The sequence below is a fragment of the Eucalyptus grandis genome, chromosome 5 (genome assembly GCF_016545825.1).
Source record: "Eucalyptus grandis isolate ANBG69807.140 chromosome 5, ASM1654582v1, whole genome shotgun sequence".
Taxonomy (NCBI): Eukaryota; Viridiplantae; Streptophyta; class Magnoliopsida; order Myrtales; family Myrtaceae; genus Eucalyptus; species Eucalyptus grandis.
Window position 1 is genome coordinate 59,567,282 of NC_052616.1, and position 21,750 is coordinate 59,589,031.

Sequence of the window (21,750 nt, forward strand, 5' to 3'; positions counted from 1 at the left end):
TACAAGTGGTTTCAAAGCCGACTCCCATAGCGTGTGGGGCCACAGCGAGGGCGCTATGCCTTAAGGCGGGGAGAATGTGACGACCCAGACTCAGGGCAGTACTGAGGAACGAACTAAAATCGTTTCGGCAGTATGCGAGCGATGCTAAGGGCATGTCTCTTGTCCCACATCGCTTAGGGGGGAGTCCTAAGCTAGTTTATAAGGCTTGGATTTGTTAGTTGATGCTCCGCTGATGCGGTGGTGATGCAGAGACATTTAACGAGAAAAGGAGAGAGAAGTGCGCATAAGAATGAGTAGGAAGATCCCGATACGGGCCGAACTTGGCGGGAGGCGTGAATTAAGGCCCATCATTTTTCGGGCCGAGCCTTAGGGACATATTTGGGCCGGGGCTGACCCAGCTCGCTCAGGCCTGTTGTCCGCCCTTGGGGAAAATTACATATTATTATTGCCCCTCGAAGTTTTTAGGGTCGTTGCAAATTGGGCCCCAGGGGATGTCTCTATTTTTTGCAATTTGCCACGCGAGTATAAGAAATCAAATGTCATTCGGCCCTTGGCATTGACTCTGACCGAGTTTTTTCTTGGAGCTTCCGAGGGCGAGACGACACATGAGTAATTATGACGGGTGAATTTGTCATGTAAATACATAGATATGAAAAAGAAAGTAGAAGAATAATGTAGAATTATATTATGTATGAAAGTGTGGTTGAAGAATTGATAATAATTTGATTGGATCTGATACCAAATTCGTATTGATATACAGTTTTGAAATATGTTGTTATCTAATCATGTGACAGATTATACATGACCAATTCACCTTATAATTTCAAAAAAATAATTCTTTACCACAAATTTCAAAACGTTAGGAGGCAGCATGCAAAATTTCGAAATGCCAAGAGGCAAATTTTCACAATTAGAAAAACTTGAAGGACAATATGTAATTCTCTCTTTTCACAATTACAATGGTCTAGTTTCTAGAAACTCCTAACTTTAGGTAAATTTTAAATCTTCTATGATTTTTTTTTTTTTTTTTTTTGTCTAAAAAGAATCCTTTACTTTAGTTTCAATTCTATTCATGCATCAAAAAATATTTGTTTCAAGTCCATTATCTGAAACTGCACCTTTATTAATACCCTTATTTCCATTCGTTCTTGATGCTGAAAATTTTAAATAAACCAATGCGATTATTGAATGTGTAGGAAAATTTAGGATTGAAGTGAAAGTTGGACTAAAATTTGAGCATTATTTTTAGGTATTTAACCTTAAATACAACAACTAACTACCCTCACTTTGGTTGAAACTGAAGGCGAAGCAGCAACCACCGCTCTTGCTTTGCTAACCGCCAACTGGACCTATCAACTCGCTTCCCACGTGCCGCGTCACTGTCTGAGAAATGAAGAGGAGAAAATATTGGCTGGGTTTTACCCTCCACGTAGGTGGTGGGTAAGACCACTCAGCGATCGACACATGGCGCCACGTAGGCGAGGGCGTCAGGCATTCAAAATTCGTGCAGGCCGCGTGTGGGGCCCACCACTCTGACGCTCCCTCTACTCGCTCTCCTCTGCGACGCCTGCGCCCTGTTGAATCGTCCTCTCTCTCCTCTCTCTCTCTCTCTCCCCGTTCTCCGTTCCGTTCCGTTGCAGGGGAGAACAAAAGTCGCACAGCTGCTTCTCTTCCCCTCCTCTGCTCTCTCTCTCCATTCTCGACTCCGACGCCCCTCAAGCCGGTTGCCTCTGTCGCCCCCGACTCCGACACTGACGATGCCGCCTCCGCCCCCAACGCCCTCTCGCGACTCCGACGCCTTCAACTCCGACGCTCCTCAAGCCAGTTGCCTCCAACGCCGACGACGCCACCTCCGCCTCCACCTCCGCCCTCGACGCCCTCTCGCGACTCGTCGCCCCGACTCCGTCGCCCCGACTCGATGCCCCTCAAGCCGGTTGCCTCCTTTGCCCCCAACACCAACGCCAATGCAACCTTTGCCTCCGCCCCGAACCCGACTCTAACGCCGACGCCCCTCCATCGGTTGCCTCCGTCGCCCCCAACTCGACGTCCCTCAAGTCGGTTGCCTCCGTCGCCCCAGACTCCGACGCCAACGTTGACGCAGCCTCCGCCTCCGTCTCTCGCCCCCAAAGCCGACGCCCCTCCGCCTCGTCCCCGAACCCGACTCGACGCCGATGCCCCGACTCCGACGTCCCTCAAGTCGGTTGCCTCCGTCGCCCCGACTCTAACGCCGACGCGACGTAGCCTCCACCTCCACCTCCACCCCCAACGCCGACGCCCCTCCGCCTCCGCCCCCGGGCCCCTCCCCTTCCTCTCCCCGTCGCCAACTCGCCGCGTCTCACATTTCCCGAGGTGAGCGCCGCTTCCGATTCCTTTCTCCACTCACTCACTCGCGATCGACCGGCCTAAAAGTGAATGTGCTTTCCCGGGAGATTCGAACTCTCTATCGAGTGAACATACCTTGAGGTGTCGGTAGAGGTTTGTCTTTGCTCGGTGCGCAATATTTGAAAGAGCAAAGTGGCAGCTTTAGGTTCGAGACTATGCCGCGATATGCATTTTATTTTTGAAAATTTAGTGTGGACTTAGGAATGCTTGTGAAATTTGAATCCGTGACGGCAGCTATAATGGATGATGGCTTGTGCCGACATGATTGGGCTTGAATGGTGGTTTCGATATTAGGCCTATGTTAGCATTAGGCAGTGACTGAAATCGTACATGAGCTTGTCTATTGTAGTTGCTGCCAAAATGTTCGCGTGAGATTGTGAGGAACCTATCTGTTGTTCATACTGGCTTGATGTTTAAGGCATGTAATTGATGGTTTTGCTCAACGAGATGCTGATGAGAAGTGTCTGTAACTGAATGTTAAGTCATCTATCCCTTTGCCTTCGGTCTTTTATTTAGTGCTGATTAAACAATGATGAACTTGGAGAAGATGAAAGATGTTCAAGGAATCAGTCAGCTATTTCTGACGTGCACATGCATGTGCGGACGTGAGTGTTCCACTAAAAAACTATGCCATTGTTTTGATGAAGAGATACCTGAAGTGCTAGGCAACCTTCAGTCTACCCTAGGAATTTTGTAGAGTTTTGCTCATACAAGGCAATGAATGCGGCAACAAAAGCTCCTGATTCCTCTTCGCCTGATGTAGCATGAGTAATAGGTAGAGATGGTTGGTGACAAAGCTAGAGGCATTTGTTCATCTAGTTTTATTAAGTGACTGTTTGTTTTTCATGTGGAATTTAGTCCCAATGTCACTCATTATTAGCCCGTGCATATTAGTAGTAGGATTATGTCATTTTACTCATAAACGATAATGATTGGGATATTTTATTTCCTTAGAATATAGGGTTAATTAGTGTAGGTGTCAAACAAGATGGGCTAAATATTGTAAGTTTAGTTTTCTTAGAACTTTTTAATAAATTGGATGTTCCATCTTGACAATCACATTTGACAATTTCATAGGAGAAAAAAATCTCATATACTTATGTTTGCTAAAGTGCTATTATAATAAAGCTGTCTTCATGGTGCTTGAATGGATATTTGTCAATATTGCCTGAATATATTAATACTCACAATTGGTTACTTCACTTGAGAGGTTCACATATTGCATTTTTCTTACCTTTTTGTGATCATGTTATTTTTTTCTATTTGGGCAATAATCCAATAGTAGACCATCATTGTAAGTTTGCAATGATGGTGTACTGTCGTATTTGATCAACAACTTGAGTTTTGCAAGGTTTGCCACTTGTTCTGCCGAAATTACATTTTGCGTTATTGGTGGTGGTGGTTGGTGTTCTTATTTTATTTTTTTTTTTTTTTTAGGGGGGTGGTCTGTGATTTAATAGAGATTTGTACCGATTATTTCATTGTTCTCCTGAAGCTATTTGATATGAGCACCGAGAAAATATTCATAATGTTCTAGTGAGGATTTATGCATCTGAAGGGATGCTTTGGGAAGTTATTATTAATGAAGTTTGTATCGTTCCCTAAGTGTAGCTTAGACTACCAAGACTACACTCCCTGCACAGATCCTAAGGTACGAGCAGACCAAATAATTTGTTGTGATCTGATCTACCAGAACGAATCTAAGATATATGGTTTTCTTCTTTTGGGCACAGAGGTGGAGGAAGTATGGCATGCATCGTCTAACTTTCATGGAGCACCATTGCCCGGCGGTTTTTGAGAGAAAGGAATGCTTAGTCCCGCCACGAGAAGGGTACAAGCCGCCGATTAGATGGCCAAAGAGCAGGGACGAATGTTGGTATAGGTAATTGTGTTTCCTCAATCATACTAAAAAACAGAAATTTCTGAATTCATGACACCATAGTGAAAATGGATATGTGGATCGGGTCATAGGAATGTGCCATATGATTGGATCAAAAGAGATATCAAACCAGAACTGGCTGAGAAAGCAAGGAGAGAAGTTTCCTTTTCCTGGTGGCGGTACGATGTTTCACAAGGGTGTGAGTGCATATGTTGATTTGATGCAAGATCTGATCCCGGGTATGAAAGATGGCACAGTTCGAACACCCATTGACACGGGTTGTGGGGGAGTTTGTACTTACTCATGAAGGGGAAAAGAATTGTGGTACTTTTTTTAATTAGCATTTCGGAGATGTGCAGATGCTTCTGTGGTTTAATAGATTTGGCACTTACAGTTCTAGTGGTAGTTTTAGCTGATGCCTACAATATCTTTAAATTGTTTCAAGTTGCAAGCTGGGGAGGCACTTTGTTGGATCATGGGATATTAACCATTTCTCTTGCCCCTCGAGATAATCATGAAGCTCAAGTCCAATTTGCCTTGGAACGGGGGATTCCGGCAATACTAGGCATCATCTCTACGCAATGGCTACCTTTCCTGTCAAACTCATTCGATATGGCCCACTACTCAAGATGCCTTATTCCATGGACTGAATTTGGTAACTCCTTTTCCTGATGCGTTGAATCTAAATACCAGGAAGAATTGGATGTCGGGTATGAAATCTCTCTTTTCTTACTTATGAAAGTGCATTGGTCATTGGTGGATTATACCTCCTAGAAATCAACCGGATACTGCAGCCTGGAGGTTTCTGGGTCCTCTCAGGACCACCAGTCAACTACCAAAACCGCTGGCGTGGATGGAACACCACCGTGCAGGAACAGAAGTCAGATTATGACAGACTGCAGAAGCTTCTCACCTCAATGTGCTTCAAGCTGTATAACAAGAAGGATGACATCGCCATGTGGCAGAAAACCTCAAACAGCAGTTGCTACAATCGCCTTGCGAAACCTGATGCCTACCCACCGAAATGCGATGACAGCCTTGAGCTGGACTCTGCTTGGTATACTCCGCTCCATCCTTGCGTGGTTGTTCCGGATCCAAAGCTCAAGAATATCAGTCTCAAATCCATCCCCCACGTCGCACCTGAGCGCATGTCAGAAATACAAGGAGGAAGCGCGAGTGCTTTCAAGCACGATGATAGTAAATGGAAGGTGCGGGCAAAGCACTACAAGAAAGTACTACCTGCACTTGGGACTGATAAAATAAGAAATGTCATGGATATGAACACTGTCTATGGAGGTTTTGCAGCTACTTTGATTGATGATCCATTATGGGTTATGAATGTTGTCTTGTCCTATAGTGCCAATACTCTTGCCATCAAGCATTTATGTGTGCGTTATAATTGTGTACTAATATATTTTTTTGAACATTCAAATCTAACATTCTTCATTTTGACTTGACTTAGGAGTGTACGTCAAAGCTTAAATTCTAAGCCCAATTATGATTCAATGCGACATTTGTCCATCATTATGACATCATACTATCAAGTAATCAACGACTAAATTGCGGAGAATGATCGATAAATCCGTGATGTCCTACTCCTTTGGCACTTGAGTTCACTACTAAATATAAGAATTAGATCCAAATATGATATGAATGCGGAAAAAATGTCCGCTCATCTTTTCATGCCCTGCAGCTTCACTACTAATTCACATCTTGGTGCTACTCATCAGCATTGTTTAAGTAAACATCGGTATGAAAACTTTCTAATTAAAAATAAGTATTGGTGGACGTTGTTATATGAAACTCCATAATCATTGACAAATAAATATTCACGATACATTTTATAAAATTAATTTATTAAAATACGAAATATTATCATCAATTGACTAAATAAATAAACACTTTCAACCATCAAATAGATTTTTAAGTCCTTGTTCTCTGCAATCTCATTGAACATCTCAATGCACTTCTTGACAAGATTTTTCCTGATGACCTTTAGAATCTTGTTCTGTTGCAGCATCTCACGAGAAATGTTGAGGGACAAGTCATCAGAATCGACAACTCCTTTCACGAATCCAAGATACTCTGGAATGAGCTCCTTGCAGTTGTCCATAATGAAAACCCTCCTAACATATCGAAGAGGTTGAACGGAGCACGTTTTGGGACGAACAAAATAGCCTTGAATTCAAGCTGCCCCTCAACAGAGAAGTGCTTCACAGCAAGATGGTCTTCCCAATCATTGGTCAAGCTCTTGTAGAAGGAAGCATACTCCTCCTTGGTGATCTCCTCTGGCTTTCACAGCCAGATGGGTTTCAGTTTGTTGATGAGCTGCCACTCATGAGAAACGTCCTTAATCTTCTTCTTCTTGGACTTCTTTTCTTCCTTCTCCTCATTGACGTCCTCAACATCTCCTTCCTCTTCCTTCTTGGGCTCATCGTCCTCATCATCACTGATCTCTTTCTCAATTGTCTTCTCAGTCCATAGATAGATGGGGTAGCTAATGAACTTGGAGTGCTTCTTCACAAGGTCCTTAATCCTTCTTTCTTCCAGGTACTCCAGCTGAGGAAAACAGAGAGTTGACGCTGTTAGCATCATGTATCATCCAAAACCATCGTAAATCTTTTCCACCAATTCATAAAAAGCAACCATAAATGAACTCACCCGGTCCTCCTTAAGGAAGAGGGTGATATTGGTCCCTCTGCCGAGTTGCTCCCCACTCACATTTCTCGTAACGGTGAAGGAACCACCAGCCTGGGACTCCCAGATGTACTGCTCATCATTGTGCTTAGTAGTCACAATGACTTTCTCAGCCACCAAATAAGCAGAGTAGAAACCGACACCAAATTGACCAATCATGCTCTCATTAGCTCCCGCCTAAGTGTGGGCGGGAGACGACCAGAGAGAATGTTCCTGGAGAGGTTCAGGTGCGTCAGCTTCGAGAGTGAGCCGATTTGAGGCGGGATAGGCCCCGAGAGGTTGCATTGGCTGAGATTGAGGGACACCAGGCTGTCAAAAGCCGAGAACTCAAAGCCAGTGAGGTTTCCCCCTAGGCTCGCGCGCGGGAGATGTATCTTCATGATGCCGCCCTCCGCATCGCAAGAGACGCCAAACCATCTGCACGGCCTCGTCGACAGGTTTGGGTCACCCATCGTCCTGCTGGTCGTCCACGATCGAAGGGCAGTTTGGTTCTCAAGAGTCGACTTCCATGTGAGGAGCGCCTCTGCTTCTGAACTAGCTCTCGCTTCAGCACTGCAAGATAATAGTAGCAGAATCCAAAGCAAGATGCGTGACTTAAGTTCGGCCATGGTCAGCACTCTTCCTCTTGTCCGCGTTCAGCTTGCTGCAGATTCCATTTATTATTCCTTCTGATGGATTTACATTCTTGCTTCAGTCCCTTGTAGAGATTGTGCTATCTCATCAGATGACGATGACAGGCCGTGGATCAGTGCGAATTCTCGATGAAAGCGAGCCAAGTGACCATTCCAAAACCATGATAGCCGCCGAGATTGCCGTAAGCTGTCGACATCTCGACCGCTGAAACAACAGCCACATTCAAGCACGAGGACAAAATTTCCAGGAAAGCTTAATCCAATGAGAATGGACGACGAATGTGGCAGTCCCAAGAGCAACCCCAGTCGACAGGGACGCGGTTCAACAGTTCATCGCACGGTGGCGACGTTATATGCTGATACGATAACGGGTCAATGTTGGCTTTGTTGTCTATTTTCTTGCACCGTGGTGTAAACATGCATTCCCGACATTACTTGGAATTTTGAGTTACGCCTATTAACATCAAGCGGACGACTTTCACCAGAGACTTGCAACAAGATTGAATGGACGGCCGCTCGATCAAATTGGACCTTTTTGTCGGTAAGATCCCTCGAGGAACATTTTATGACATTATATAACATGACACTTTGCATTAAGCAACTGGTTCCTTGAGAGACCATGTAAGGCTAGAAGTGATCGGTTCCCAATTCGATCCGATCCCACCCAGGACCACATTTCTGGAATTCGGAATCGGACCACCTGGTCCTGGGACCACCAGTCCAGTTTGGTTCCTTGGCGGTCCAATAGAACTGGTGAATTCACATAACTTGATTGAAAGTTTTCGATTAATTGAATTAACAATCTATGTTGCAATTCAAAATTGGGATTTCGTCCAAGATTTGTGAAGAAGACCAAGAGATGATAGGGTCGTGATTGTAAGGGCACGCTTGAAAAAAAGGAGGAGGATTCAGTGAATTTGAATTCTTTTCCATTTTCCATAAACGATGGACTCACAAATTTAAGGAAGGTGGAGCGAGGGAGGTAAAACTGGTGAATTCTTGTAAGAAAAGAAAGAAAGTAAAATTGAGAAAGAAGCAAGAGATAAAAGGAACAAGTTGGATGAATCCGTATAGTGATATGAAAGAAACAAAGATTTACTTCATCATTTGGAATAAGTGAGGGGTGAGAGGAGATTAGGGTTCAGGTTTACACTTTACTTCATTAAGAAATAAAAAATTAAAGAAAAACGTAAATCGATTCAGTCTGGGCACTGGTTCCCACCTCGAAATTAGAAACCAAACTGAAAATCACTGGAATCAGATTGGCAACCCTAAAACTACCCAAAACTGGTCGGTCTGATTCAGTCCGGGCAGTTCTATGGCCGTCCACGATCCAAGCGCGGTTTGGTTCTCAAGAGTCGACTTCCATGCGAGGAGCGCCTCTACTTCTGAACCAGCTCTCGCTTCAGCACTGCAAGATAATAGCAGCAGAAACCAAAGCAAGATGTGTGACTTGAGTTCCACCATGGCCAGCAATCTTCTTCTTCTCTGCGTGCAGATTGCAGCAGATTGTGCTATCTCATCAGACGACGACCACGTGCTGCGGATCAGTTGGAGTTCTCGATGATGGCGAGCCTAGCGGGAAGCGATTGTTTCAAAACCGTGATAGCCGCTGAGATTGCTGTAGGCTGTCGACATCTTGACCACTGAAACGACGGCGACATTTGAGCACGAGGACGACATTTTCAGGAAAGCCTAATCCGACGAGAATGGACGACGAATGTGGAGGTTCCCGGGAGCAACCCCAGTCTATACGGACGCGGTTCAACAGTTCATACCACAGCGGCGATACAGACGAATTTCACCAGCGACTTTACAACAAGATTGTATGGACCGCCGTCGATCAAATGAGACCTTTCATCGATACGCTAAGTTGACTAAGACTTTAGAGGAAATTCCCCGATTCTAAAAACGATCCCTTGAGGAACCGTTCCTCGCAGATCCTCGCAGATCGGTGACCGGGAAAGAAACGATCGTAACCATCCATCGAGGACAATTCGTGACATTGTGTAGCACAGCACTTTGCTTTAAGCAACAGGTTCCTCGAGAGACCATAGAAGGCCGATTTTGCCATGGAAAGGAATTGGATCGATCGATCATTCCAGCCCGAATAAAATAAAAATAAACATCGGTTGACAATCGAAATATGGAGAGATGTATGGATCGTCACAAATTTGATTAAACCTGGAGATTGAATTCCCATCAATCACGGAGAAGACTGAGTGCAAATGCGGTTGGAAATCAACTCAGCACCGTTCTTGACCTAAGTGCTGACTAGAGAAAAAAGAGAAAATCATCACGCTTACATATTAGCTTGTGCAATAAGTGGGATAATTACCAAAAAAAAATCTGAAATCTGGACCTCTATTCAATCTTGAATCATTCATTTGGCCAATTTAATCCAAACCTTTTTAAGAATTTGCCAATGCAGCCATTTTGGCCAAATTTGGTTGGAAATATGTGACATGGATGCTGGCCGTCTTAGGTGGCACGATCGATGTTGATGTGGATGATTTTTGCAATTTCTTAAAATTTTCCGAATTTTTCCTTTTTCCTTTTAATTTTTTTTATTCTTTCTTCTTCCACCTGTTGCCGGCCATCACGAGGGCCGACGATCGGCTAGGGAAGAAGGGAAAAAAGAAAAAGAAATTGAAATAATTTATAAAAAAAATTCAAAAAAATGTTTTTAAAAAAATGCATAACAACGTCCGTGTTAGCACTAGTCATACCATGAGAACAATTGGCATCTAAGTCGGCAATTATTGACTAAAATTTGGTCAGAAAGACTACATTGACAAATTTTCAGAAGGTTTATGACTAAATTGGCCAAATTAAGATTGAATTGACATTGTAAAATAGATTCATGATTCTTCTCTCTTTTTTTGGTGAAAATTATCCCGTAATTACTTGCGAAACTCATTAGAGATGCATTCCTATTCCTACATGACAAAGTGTCAAGACCAATTTGGCTCTACACGGCACGTGCTTCTCAATCTAAGCTAATACCAGTCCCTTGCATCGTCAAAGCACTGAGTGCGAATACATGCTCGTGTGCACGCATATATATACCCCTATCAGTATATGCCATCAACAGACATATCACCTCGCTAATAGAGAAGAGGGTGCATGGAAATGGGTTATAACAGGTCACTTCTTGCGGCCGCCATGCTCGTTCTGGTTGTTTCCGCCGCGCTTGGAGGCGAAGCGACAAGGGTTCTCACTTCAACTTATGAGACAGGTGTTCTTTCTCTCTCTTACTCTCTCAAATCATACTCAGTTTAGGGTCTCTTTGTGCTAGAGGCATTTGGGAGACTCTTCTGCTCTAAGATAAGAGAAGTGAGCGATGTTTTAATCGGATTTGATTGCAGGAGAAAACATGGGACGGAACTTGGAGTCGCAGGTGACCCTTGATTGCCCCGACCCCTATCCTTGGGCGTGCGGTCCGGTCGGGCCCAAGGTCAGCGGTGCCAACGACGAAGGCTAGCTCTCATCAAGTGACGACCTTGGGTTCACTGCTATGTAATGGATATTGATTAGATATGTCACACAATAACAAACATTCTATCCGCCAATATATATAGAAAGAGTTGCTTTCTTATCTCCCTTGCCTTCTTCGGAAATTTAGGTTTCGTTTAGTAACATGTTAGACAGTGCTTGCTTTTATTCTTTTATTCATTGGAATAAAAAAAGAACAAAAAATCCGTTTAATAACTTTTTTTGTTCCCAAGAATAGATTTTGAGCAGAATCAAGAAGTTAAAAAAGTTGTTTTTCGTTCCGGGAACAACTCTAGAATCAAGCAAAAACCATTTTATTTTCTTCCTCTTTTATTTTCTTCTTTTTCTTTTCTTTCTTTTTTTCTCCTCTTCTTCTTCCCCTAGCCAATCGCCGGCCATGGCAAAGGTTGGCAATTGGCTAGCCAAGTTTTGGCGACCTCATCGGTGGTTGAGCGAGGCTTGACCTCGTTGGCTCTCGTCTGGTCGGTTGTGGGCCCTCGCCGTGGCCAACGACCTTGCGACTCTCATCTAGCCGGAAGAAGAAGAGAAACAAAAAAAAAAAAAAAAGGAAAAAATGTAATAAAATTATTAAAAAATTCTAAGTCACAAAAAATTTAAGTAGCGTACCAAATGCATTTCTATTTTGGGAATAGAAATTTTGTACAATTATCAAACACATTTGAATGCTCAAAAATTCATTCATGAAACAGAATGAAAAATACTATTTCTGAGCAAAAATTGTTCCTTTATCCATGAAACAGAATGAAAAATACTATTTATGAGCAGAAATTGTTCCTGGGAACAAAATGGTTACCAAATGTATCCTTATTTTATATGTATTGAGGTAGCCACTAGCTGAGACCGATAATTTGGTAACGGTGGCATTTCCTGTGACCTTGTCCCTAGAAATATAATTGAAGTTCATAAGCAGAACTGGACATTTATAAAAAGATGCGAGAGTTATTTTCACATCATCCGAAAAGAACGATCTTTTACAAAATCCGCCCTTTAACTAATATGTATGAAAAATCTGGAGCAATTCAAGGACCACTCGCTAGTTTGCGTGAGATGAATCTCAGGATGTTCCAAAGCCCTTTCACAAACTCAACAACCGTTATGGTCTCCCTCCCCGCCTTCGCCACCACGTCGCGCTGCAGGAGGGGCGGTGGGAACAACCAGAACCCCATCACCACCACGAACCCCGCCATCAACACCCTTGACACCTTTGCCAGCAGCCGCTGCCACCTTGTGCCGCGCAACGCCTTCTTTGCTGTGACCTTTGCCGCCACAGCGACCCCGTGGAGGAGGAAGAACCGCGCGATCGCCCACGCGGCCTCCTTCCTTCCGATGTGGTAGAGCATCAGCTCGTGCATGAGGGCCAACGCCGCGAACCCGGTGAGCACTGTGGGCAGTGCGGCCCACTGCCTCCCGACAAGGCAGACCAAGGCCGATCGCACGGGGTCGTACATGCTCGGGCACAGGATGCTCATCGAACGGTGGCTCCACCACCGTCCTGATGAGCCGGCTAGTCACAGCACCGCCCGCCAAAGGTGAGATTATTTGGGCGAATGAAGACGCGTGAAGCAGTCAAAGGTGGAAGGACAACTAGGAGAAAGCAAGCATCCCAATCTTTATATTTACTCAAATAAAATACATACATACATACATACATATATATATATATATATATACATATATACATCTATGTATATAATATATACATCTATGTATATATGTATATACATCTATGTATATATGTATATATTATATACATAGATGTATATATGTATATATGTATATATATATATATATATATAGATGTATATATATATATATATATATATATATATACATCTATATATATATATATATATATATATATATATATATATATGATTTGGCAGCTTGCGTAGTTTCAAAAATATTTCAAACCAAGACGCGCGATACGGTGAGTCCCTTTCGCGAACCGTTTTAAAAATTATCCATTCTAAACTCAACCAAAAAAAAAAAAAAAAAAAAAAAAAAACTATGATGTGCTCACCTCTAATCAACATCGTATATTAATATGTTCCGATATATAATTGTTATACTTCATCTCTAGTTAAAGAATTTAGGCAGGATTAACACTCTAAGGACGAGAATCTAACCATAAAGGCAATGTTGACACATAAATACAAGATCTTATTGAGGTGTGCTTCATACTCCCTATCAATAGGAAGGCACAAGAGCTATTTTGACAGGGGTTGCAAGGGTAATGCCCTCAAGCCGCTATATTTTATTAGTTAGTTGAATTTGAGCTCATGAATAACTATTAAGTGTATATATACACAAAGAGGTGTGAGTGCTAATTACAGCGGAATCCTCTATGGATGTAGTCTTGTATCTCGATTTCTCTTTTTCACTTTTATTCTTTCTTTCCTTGCATTTGAGAGCTTAATCCTGACAAATCTGACCCAAGAGGTGGAATTAAAATCCTAAAGATGGGGAACTACATTAATACCCTTAAAACAAGGAAAACGTTGATTTAAAACTCAATATTTAATCAGACTATGAAATATATACATGGAGAAGCTGTCGTAAAAAAATGAATGAATTAGATTAGAGAAGCTGAGAAATGGGGTGTGGTCATTGGCGGAGGAAGGATCAATGGCTGTGAAAGAAAAGAAGAGGGAAGTGAGGAGCAAATCAATGTGATTTGATGTTTGCCTCATTTCAAAATTCTCGAGTGTTGAAGCATCCTCCATATAGAACTCCTATGGGGAAAATTATCAAAAAAGTCTCAAACCTATTACAATTGTATTAGTTCAATCATAAACTTATTTTTTTGATCAATTGAGTTTTAAACCTTTTACAATTATTCCCGATTAGTTTATCCATCCAAAATTATCCAACTGGTGGTGACGTGGCAGCCGGTCGGTACCAGCGACCTTTTATTAATAATATTTTATTATTATTATTATTATTATTATTATTATTATTATTATTATTATTATTATTATTATTATTTATCTTTTTCCTTTTCTCTATCTCTTTTCCCCCTTTTTCCCTCTTCCTTCTTCCTCCCTCCTCCCTCCTCTTACCTTTGGCTCGGCGGGCTCGCCTCACCGGTCGGTGAGCTCGCGCCCGGTGACGGCGGGGCAAGCCCCCGTCGGATCTAGTGAGGGCTCCCTCGTGGTCGGCTGGGCAAGGCGAGCCCTCACCGGGCCTTGTCAAACGCGACGGTGAGCCCCCTAGCCAGATCTAGTGAGGGCTCGCCTTGCTCTGCGGCGCAGGCGAGCCCTCACTAGATCCGGCGAGGGCTCGCCCTACCATTGTTAGGCACGTGCTTGTCGATTGGCGAGGCAAGCCCTCACCAGATCAGGCGAGGCGAGCCTCGCCAAACCCGGCAACCGTGAGGCCCCCACGCCGGATCTGGCGAGGCTCGCCCCGCCGGTGGTTGGGCAAACTTGCCCTCGCCCGGTGACAATGAGGTGAGCTAGCCTGGCCTCCTTAGTTCGGCGACCGGCCAGCCCTCCCCTCTAGTTGGTCGCCGGAGCCAAAGGAAGAAGGAGGGAGGAGGAGAGGAGGAGAGGAGGAGGAAGGAGGGAGAGGGAGAAGGAAAAAAAGAAGGAAAAAAGATTAAAAAAATAATAATAATATTTCAAATAATAAATATATTATTAAAAAAAATGTCGCCAGCGCTGGCCGGTTGCCATGTCGGCGCCGGATGGCCATTTTTGTTCGGATAGAGTGATTGAGAATAATTGTAAAAGGTTTAGTACTCAATTGGTAAAAAAAAAATAAGTTTATAACTAAATTAACACAATAACAATAGGTTTATGACTTTTTTTGGTAATTTTCCCAACTCCTAAGATAAATAAAAGTTAAGTGCTGCATTTTTTAATAATTCATTGACAAGAACCCATTTGCAATATACAATCAACATTTAAAATTCAATAACGTTTGATCCTTAAAGACGACAAATGCATACCATGTGGTGTAGAACGAGTTGGGGTTTGACCTTTTTAGATGTTATAGTATAATATTAGTCGATAATCTAGATGTACGCAATTTCTACCCAAAAGCTGTGTTGACCATGAGATATTTCGCTCAAATACAAGTGTCTACTTGAGGCCCATCAATTAACTATCGGCTTTGATATCTCTTGTTGGGACACCCAACGGAAATGCGATACCTTCATCGGGGGAGATTATTAATAGAGTCTCTAAGCCCCAACCTATCAACATGTCCATTTGAACTTACATTTACTTAAACACTTGATTGCTTCTAATACAATTCACATGAATCTATATTAATAAACTGAAGATGCCAATGATCCTTCGTAAGTGAGAACATCTCAATCCGTAATTACAATTATTGCTCACCAGTGATGGGAGATCGAGATATCCCATTGGAGTTAACTTCTCATCAAACACTTATGCCTAGTTCAAGGCATCATTTTCGGGTAGATTGCGAGTCCCTTTAAGTTCAATTCTTTTTTATTTTGTTTGGCAATACTTTTGTGAAGATATCCTACATCACTTGTTTATGGAGTGTTGAGTTCACATGTGAGTGAAGTGAAAGAAAATTTTTTACTTTAGATGTCAAGAGCTGAAAGAAGCAACTGATAATACTTAATTTGCCCATAATTTAATGGGAAAAAACCATCAAAAACCCCAAACTTTGTCAAAAATGACAAATTTACCCAAAACTTTCTTTTTTCTTTTTTGGTAACCGAGGACTCCATCACGGGCTCCCCGTGCTTGGACGGCACCAAAAGACCGGGCCCCTATACCTTGGGGAGACTAGCCCACATCCCACTTTGCTAGAGCCCCCACTTAAATTGCTAGTAACTGCAAGTTTCGAACCCTTAACCTCAGCGATGAATGAGAGACTCTCAACCAACGTAGCTGCCCACGGATGGGTTACCCCAAAGTTTACCAACCGTGACACATTTATCTAAAACTTTTTTTTTCGTGACACAAAAACACATTTACTTTAAACTTTATGGCATTTTTGTCTTTTTACTTTTTAATATTTTTTTCATTTTTTTTTTCTTCTCTCTTCCCTCCGTTAGCCATGGCGAGCCAACGGAGGGAAGTCAGCATCCAGCAAGGGTTGCCCTCGCCGGCGGAGGAAAGCCGGCGTTTGGCGAGGTTGCCCTCACAGGGTTGGCTAGGGTCACCCTCGCAGTATCGGGTGAGGGTGGCCCTCGGTTGAGTTAGGTGAGGGCACCCCTCACCAAGCCCTCACCGAAGTCGGGGAAGGGGTGCCCTCGCCAGATCTTGTGAGGGAGGCCCTCACCCGATCCAGCCGAGGGCTGCCTTCGCTCGACACTTGTGCTGAGAAGACTGAACCTTGATCTGTTGTCAGTAATTACTTGCTCTCCACTCTTTCTTACCGAGGATACTCTGGGCCAACAAGCAAGGCATATCTAGCTGGGCTCGTTCAAGGGAGATTGGTGCGTATTGCTGGCTTTGGCCGGTCTAACCTCGATAAGTTTCCATGGGCCCAAATAGTACGGATTAAACAAATCATGTCGTGTTATGTTCGAGTTTTTTTTTTTCCTCGGCAATTTGTATTTTGACTGTTGTCGTGCTAAAAATAAGAATGAGATAATCATGATTGGCCAATCTAATTGTGCTCGAAAAGCTTTTATTACACGTAAACAAGCACATGATCGTCATTGCCTATTTAACGCTTAAATTTGCCTACTCGTAGAGGACTAGGAGTGAATCGATTACAGCGAGAAAATACAAATGGGCGTGCCTGCTCCAGACTAGTGAAGATTGTTCTAATTTTCGAGGAGTGCCTGCGACACTTCTCTCATGGTTGGCCTCCGATTCGGATCAACATCTATACATGAACGTGCTTGCTTCACTATTGCTTTCACTTCGTTCATGGTGATTTGATCTGCCGGAGGTGGAAGACGTGCATCTAACAGATCTTCTAGCTCCACGCTTTGCTCGGATTGCAGGGAATTCAGAGATATGCCGAGCTCCGCTGGGTGTTTTCCGATTGTCACTTCGAGCACCAGGACACCGAAGCTATAAACATCGCATTTTTCAGTCAGGCTCATTGTGTACGCGAGCTCTGGCATCAAGCAACGAGAAATCCATTGTCAGAATAGCAATTTTGCGAATAACTAGCTTCCTTTTCAAGTATACTGATTTATCTGATATGCTGATAGTAATATAGTTCTGAAGCTGTTTAACCACAGGATTACAGGCTCAATCAGTATGATCTCAAGGCATTTCCTATATCAATCCAATTACGCCAAAGGGAATGCTCTAGCAACGATGACGAACGATGCGTAAACTTGTAAAGCACAGAGAAAGAGGCGCAAGGAGAGTTACCTGGAGCGACATAACCGTACGTGCCAGCCACGGCCGTCCAGTTGCTCGAATCAGGCTTTAAAATCCTGGAGATGCCGAAATCGGAAAGAAAAGCTTTATATTCTGTGTTCAACAGGATGTTTCGGCTTGATATGTCTCGATGAATTACCGGCGGTGTGCAGTCGTGCATGTAACACAGGGCCCGTGCTATGTCCCTCACGATCTCTGCTCGCCTCCTCCAGTCGAGCTGTGCTGCTTCACCGCCATTGTTCAGGGTGCTCGCTAGGCTTCCCCTCTCAATCAGGTCGTACACGAGGAATTTATGAGGCCTGCTAGAGCAGAATCCATAGAACTTGACAATGTTTCGATGTCGTATGGCTGTCAACAACCTGATCTCATTGATGAAGCTTGCTGTGATCTGCTCTATTTCATCACCTTCCGAGGACTTGATCTTCTTTACGGCTAACGCATGTCCCGATGGAAGCAGAGCTCTGTAGACTCTTCCGCTTCCGCCCTCGCCGATGCAATACTTGTCATCGAAACCCTCCGTGGCTTTGATGATGTCCTTGTAGACGACTTTCCCATCATAGTTCAGCACGGAGAAAACATTTCTGCTGTTTAGCCCAGCAATTCTCACACTCGCGCATTTCGTTCTTTGGCGGGATAGGATGGATTTTCCGAGCAATACCACAATAAGGAGTAAAACGACCAATGAAGAAACGCCTAATATAATCCACAATTTGTGGCTTTTCTTGCGAACTGCGCTCCCCGACAATTTAGCATTGCATGGTTGGAAACCTTGGACCGGACCGCACATGTTCTTGTTGTTGCTGAATGCAGTTGGGGCAGAGTGGAGGAAGAATTTGCTGTCTGGAATCGGACCTTCCAGTTCATTGTATGAGAAATCGACCGATGTTAAACCAGTCATCAGGGCAAAGGAAGGAGGGATTTTGCCGGAGAGCACATTGTGAGAAAGATCTAGATGCTCCACGGCCAACTTTGCAATCTGTGGAGGTATATTGCCGGTGAGGCGGTTATGGCTCAAGTTCAGGGAACCTTGCAGTGCTAGGTTTCCGACCTGAGGTGATATAGACCCGTTGAGATTGTTCATCGCCAGGACCAGGTTCCGCAGCTTTGAGCATTTCCAGAGTTGTTCTGGAATCGGGCCTCCCAGCTCGTTTGATGAGAGGTCAAGGTCCTTGAGACGCGACAGATGCCCAAGTTCAGGCGGAATCGAACCTGAGAGCCTGTTCTCTGCTAAATTCAGCCAAAACAGAGAGGAAAAGTTTCCTAAATGTTGGGATATCGATCCGGTAATATGGTTAGACGACAGATCGAGCACTTCCAGGACACTTAATTTGCCGAGCTCATTCGGAATGGTGCCGCCGATCTCATTTCCAGCAACTTTCAGCAGTGTCAGCTTTAGGCATGATCCCCAGTACGGGGACAGGACCCCCCTCAACTTATTGTTGCTCAAGTCAAGATAATTGAGGTTCGGATAGACACTGAAGTCTCGGTCTAGATACCCCGAAAGGAAGTTGCTCTCGAGACGGACTCGCACGAGAGTCGTGCAGTTCCTCAAGCTTCTAGGCATTGGACCTGTGAAGCTGTTGAAGGCGGCCGTGAATACTACGAGAGGAGACTCTCGGCAGACTTGCGGTAGGGGACCAGAGAGACTGTTTTCACTGAGATGAAGCTTCTTCAGGAATGAAAAGTTGGCGAGTCCTGGAGGTACTGAACCCGAGAGATCGTTGTCATACAGAAATATTTCGACTAGCTTGGTACACTTGACAATATCCTGAGGAATAGGTCCTGAGAGATTGTTCTGCTGCAAGTACAAGATTGTCAAGCGAGTAAGATTGCCGATGGACACAGGGACTGGACCGGTGAGATGATTCCCGTATAAAGATATAGCATCTAAATGCTTCAGGTTTCCGATTTCATATGGGATCGAGCCATTCAGACGGTTGTTATTGATAGCTAGCTCTATGAGATTCGTCAGGAGGCTGATCTCCAAGGGGATTTTCCCAGTGAAATTGTTGTTTTGGAGTTCCAGGAACTGGAGTTCAGTCAAGTTGGAAAACAAGCGCGGATCCAGCTTGCCGTTTATCATGTTGTTGCCGAGATAAAGCAAGGAGAGACGAGTGAGGTTCGAAAGTGTGGGCGGGAGACGACCAGAGAGAATGTTCCTGGAGAGGTTCAGGTGCGTCAGCTTTGAGAGCAAGCCGATTTGAGGTGGGATAGGCCCCGAGAGGTTGCATTGGCTGAGATTGAGGGACACCAGGCTGTCGAAAGCCGAGAACTCAAAGCCAGTGAGGTTTCCCCCTAGGCTTGCGCGCGGGAGATGTATCTTCGTGATGCTGCCCTCCGCATTGCAAGAGACGCCAAACCATCTGCACGGCCTTGTCGACAGGTTCGGGTCACCCATCGTCCTGCTGGCCGTCCACGATCGAAGGGCAGTTTGGTTCTCAAGAGTCGACTTCCATGTGAGGAGCGCCTCTGCTTCTGAACTAGCTCTCGCTTCAGCACTGCAAGATAATAGCAGCAGAATCCAAAGCAAGATGCGTGGCTTAAGTTCGGCCATGGTCAGCAATCTTCCTCTTGTCCGCGTTCAGCTTGCTGCAGATTCCATTTATAATTCCTTCTGATGGATTTACATTCTTGCTTCAGTCCCTTGTAGGGATTGTGCTATCTCGTCAGATGATGATGACAGGCCCTGGATCAGTCCGAGTTCTTGATGAAAGCGAGCCAAGCGACCATTCCAAAACCATGATAGCCGCCGAGATTGCCGTAAGCTGTCGACATCTTGACTGCTGAAACGATGGTCACATTAGAGCACGAGGCCAAAATTTCAGGAAAGCTTAATCCGACGAGAATGGACGACGAATGTGGCAGTCCCCAAGAGCAACCCCAGTCGACACGGACGCAGTTCAACAGTTCATCGCACGGCGGCGACATAATATGCTGATATGATAACGGGTCACTGTTGGCTTTGTTGTCTATTTTCTTGCACCGTGGTGTAAACATGCATTCCCGACATTACTTGGAATTTTGAGTTACGCCTGTTAACATCAAGCGGACGACTTTCACCAGAGACTTGCAACAAGATTGAATGGACGGCCGCTTGATCAAATTGGACCTTTTCGTTGGTAAGATCCCTCGAGGAACATTTCACGACATCTTGACATTGTATAACATGATACTTTTGCAGGAAAAGAAAGTAAAATTAAGAAAGAAGCCATAAACAAAAGAACAAGTTGGATGAATCGGTGTAGCGATATGAAAGAAACAATGATTTGCTTCATCATTAGGAATGAGTGAACCGTAAGAGGAGATTAGGGTTTAGGTTTACACTTTACTTCATTAATAAATAAAAAATTAAAGAAAAACGTAAATCGATTTGGTCTGCGAGCCGGTTCCACCTTGAAATCAGGAACCGGACTGAAAGTCACTGGAATCAGACTGGCAACCCCTAAAACTGCCCAGAAACGGTTGGGCTGATTCAGTCCTGACGGTTCTATGGCCGTCCACGATTGAAGCGCGGCTTGGTTCTCGAGAGTCGACTTCCAAGCGAGGAGCGCCTTGACTTCTGAACTAGCTTTCCCTTCAGCACTGCAAGATAGTAGCAGCAGAAACCAAAGCAAAATAGGTGACTTAAGTTCCACCATGGTCAGCAATCTTCTTCTTGTATGCGTGCAGATTGCAGCAGATTGTGCTATCTCATCAGACGACCACGACGTGCTGCGTATCAGTTGGTGTTCTCAGTTGATGGCGAGCCTAGCGGGAAGCGATTGTTCCGAAACCGTGATAGCCGCTGAGATTGCTGTAGGCTGTCGACATCCTGACCACTGAAACGACGGCGACATTCGAGCACGAGGACGACATTTTCAGGAAAGCCTAATCCAACGAGAATGGACGACGAATGCTGAGGTTCCCGGGAGCAACCCCAGTCTATACGGACGCGGTTCAACAGTTCATTCCACGGCGGCGAAACAGACGAATTTCACCAGCGACTGTGCAACAAGATTGTATGGACCGCCGTCGGTCAAATGGGACCTTTCATCGATACGCTAACTTGACTAAGACTTTAGAGTAAATTCCCCAATTCTAGATACGATTTCTTGAGGAACCGTTCCTCAGGAGATCGGTGACCAGGAAAGAAACGATCGTGATCATCATCAAGGACAGTTCACGACATTGTATAACACGACACTTTGCGTTAAGCAACGGTTCCTCGAGTGACCATAGAAGGCCGATTTTGCCGTGGAAACGATCTCAACCATCCATCGAGGACAGTTCGCAACATTGTGTAGCACGGCACTTTACGTTAAGCAACAGGTTCCTTGAGCGA

General features: G+C 44.3%; 3 protein-coding genes and 1 pseudogene across 3 annotated transcripts; 1 reads left to right on the forward strand and 3 right to left on the reverse strand.

Moving 5' to 3' along the window:
- The first annotated feature begins 4,151 nt into the window (after positions 1-4,151).
- LOC104447545 (probable methyltransferase PMT21) lies at positions 4,152-5,718 on the forward strand. Its single transcript, XM_039314001.1, has 2 exons — positions 4,152-4,264; positions 5,004-5,718. Exons 1-2 carry the CDS (start codon positions 4,152-4,154, stop codon positions 5,716-5,718), a joined length of 828 nt encoding a protein of 275 aa, XP_039169935.1.
- Positions 5,719-6,110: 392 nt separating this feature from the next.
- LOC104447544 lies at positions 6,111-7,195 on the reverse strand (annotated as a pseudogene).
- A 4,930-nt stretch (positions 7,196-12,125) lies between these two features.
- Positions 12,126-12,575, reverse strand: LOC104447542 (probable long-chain-alcohol O-fatty-acyltransferase 5). The gene has a single exon (XM_010061266.1). It carries the CDS (start codon positions 12,573-12,575, stop codon positions 12,126-12,128), a length of 450 nt encoding a protein of 149 aa, XP_010059568.1.
- Positions 12,576-16,712: 4,137 nt separating this feature from the next.
- LOC104445644 (MDIS1-interacting receptor like kinase 2) lies at positions 16,713-19,983 on the reverse strand. Its single transcript, XM_010059548.3, has 2 exons — positions 17,421-19,983; positions 16,713-17,157 (listed from the first exon to the last, which is right to left on the reverse strand). Exons 1-2 carry the CDS (start codon positions 19,981-19,983, stop codon positions 16,859-16,861), a joined length of 2,862 nt encoding a protein of 953 aa, XP_010057850.3. The 3' UTR covers positions 16,713-16,858.
- Positions 19,984-21,750: the final 1,767 nt, after the last annotated feature.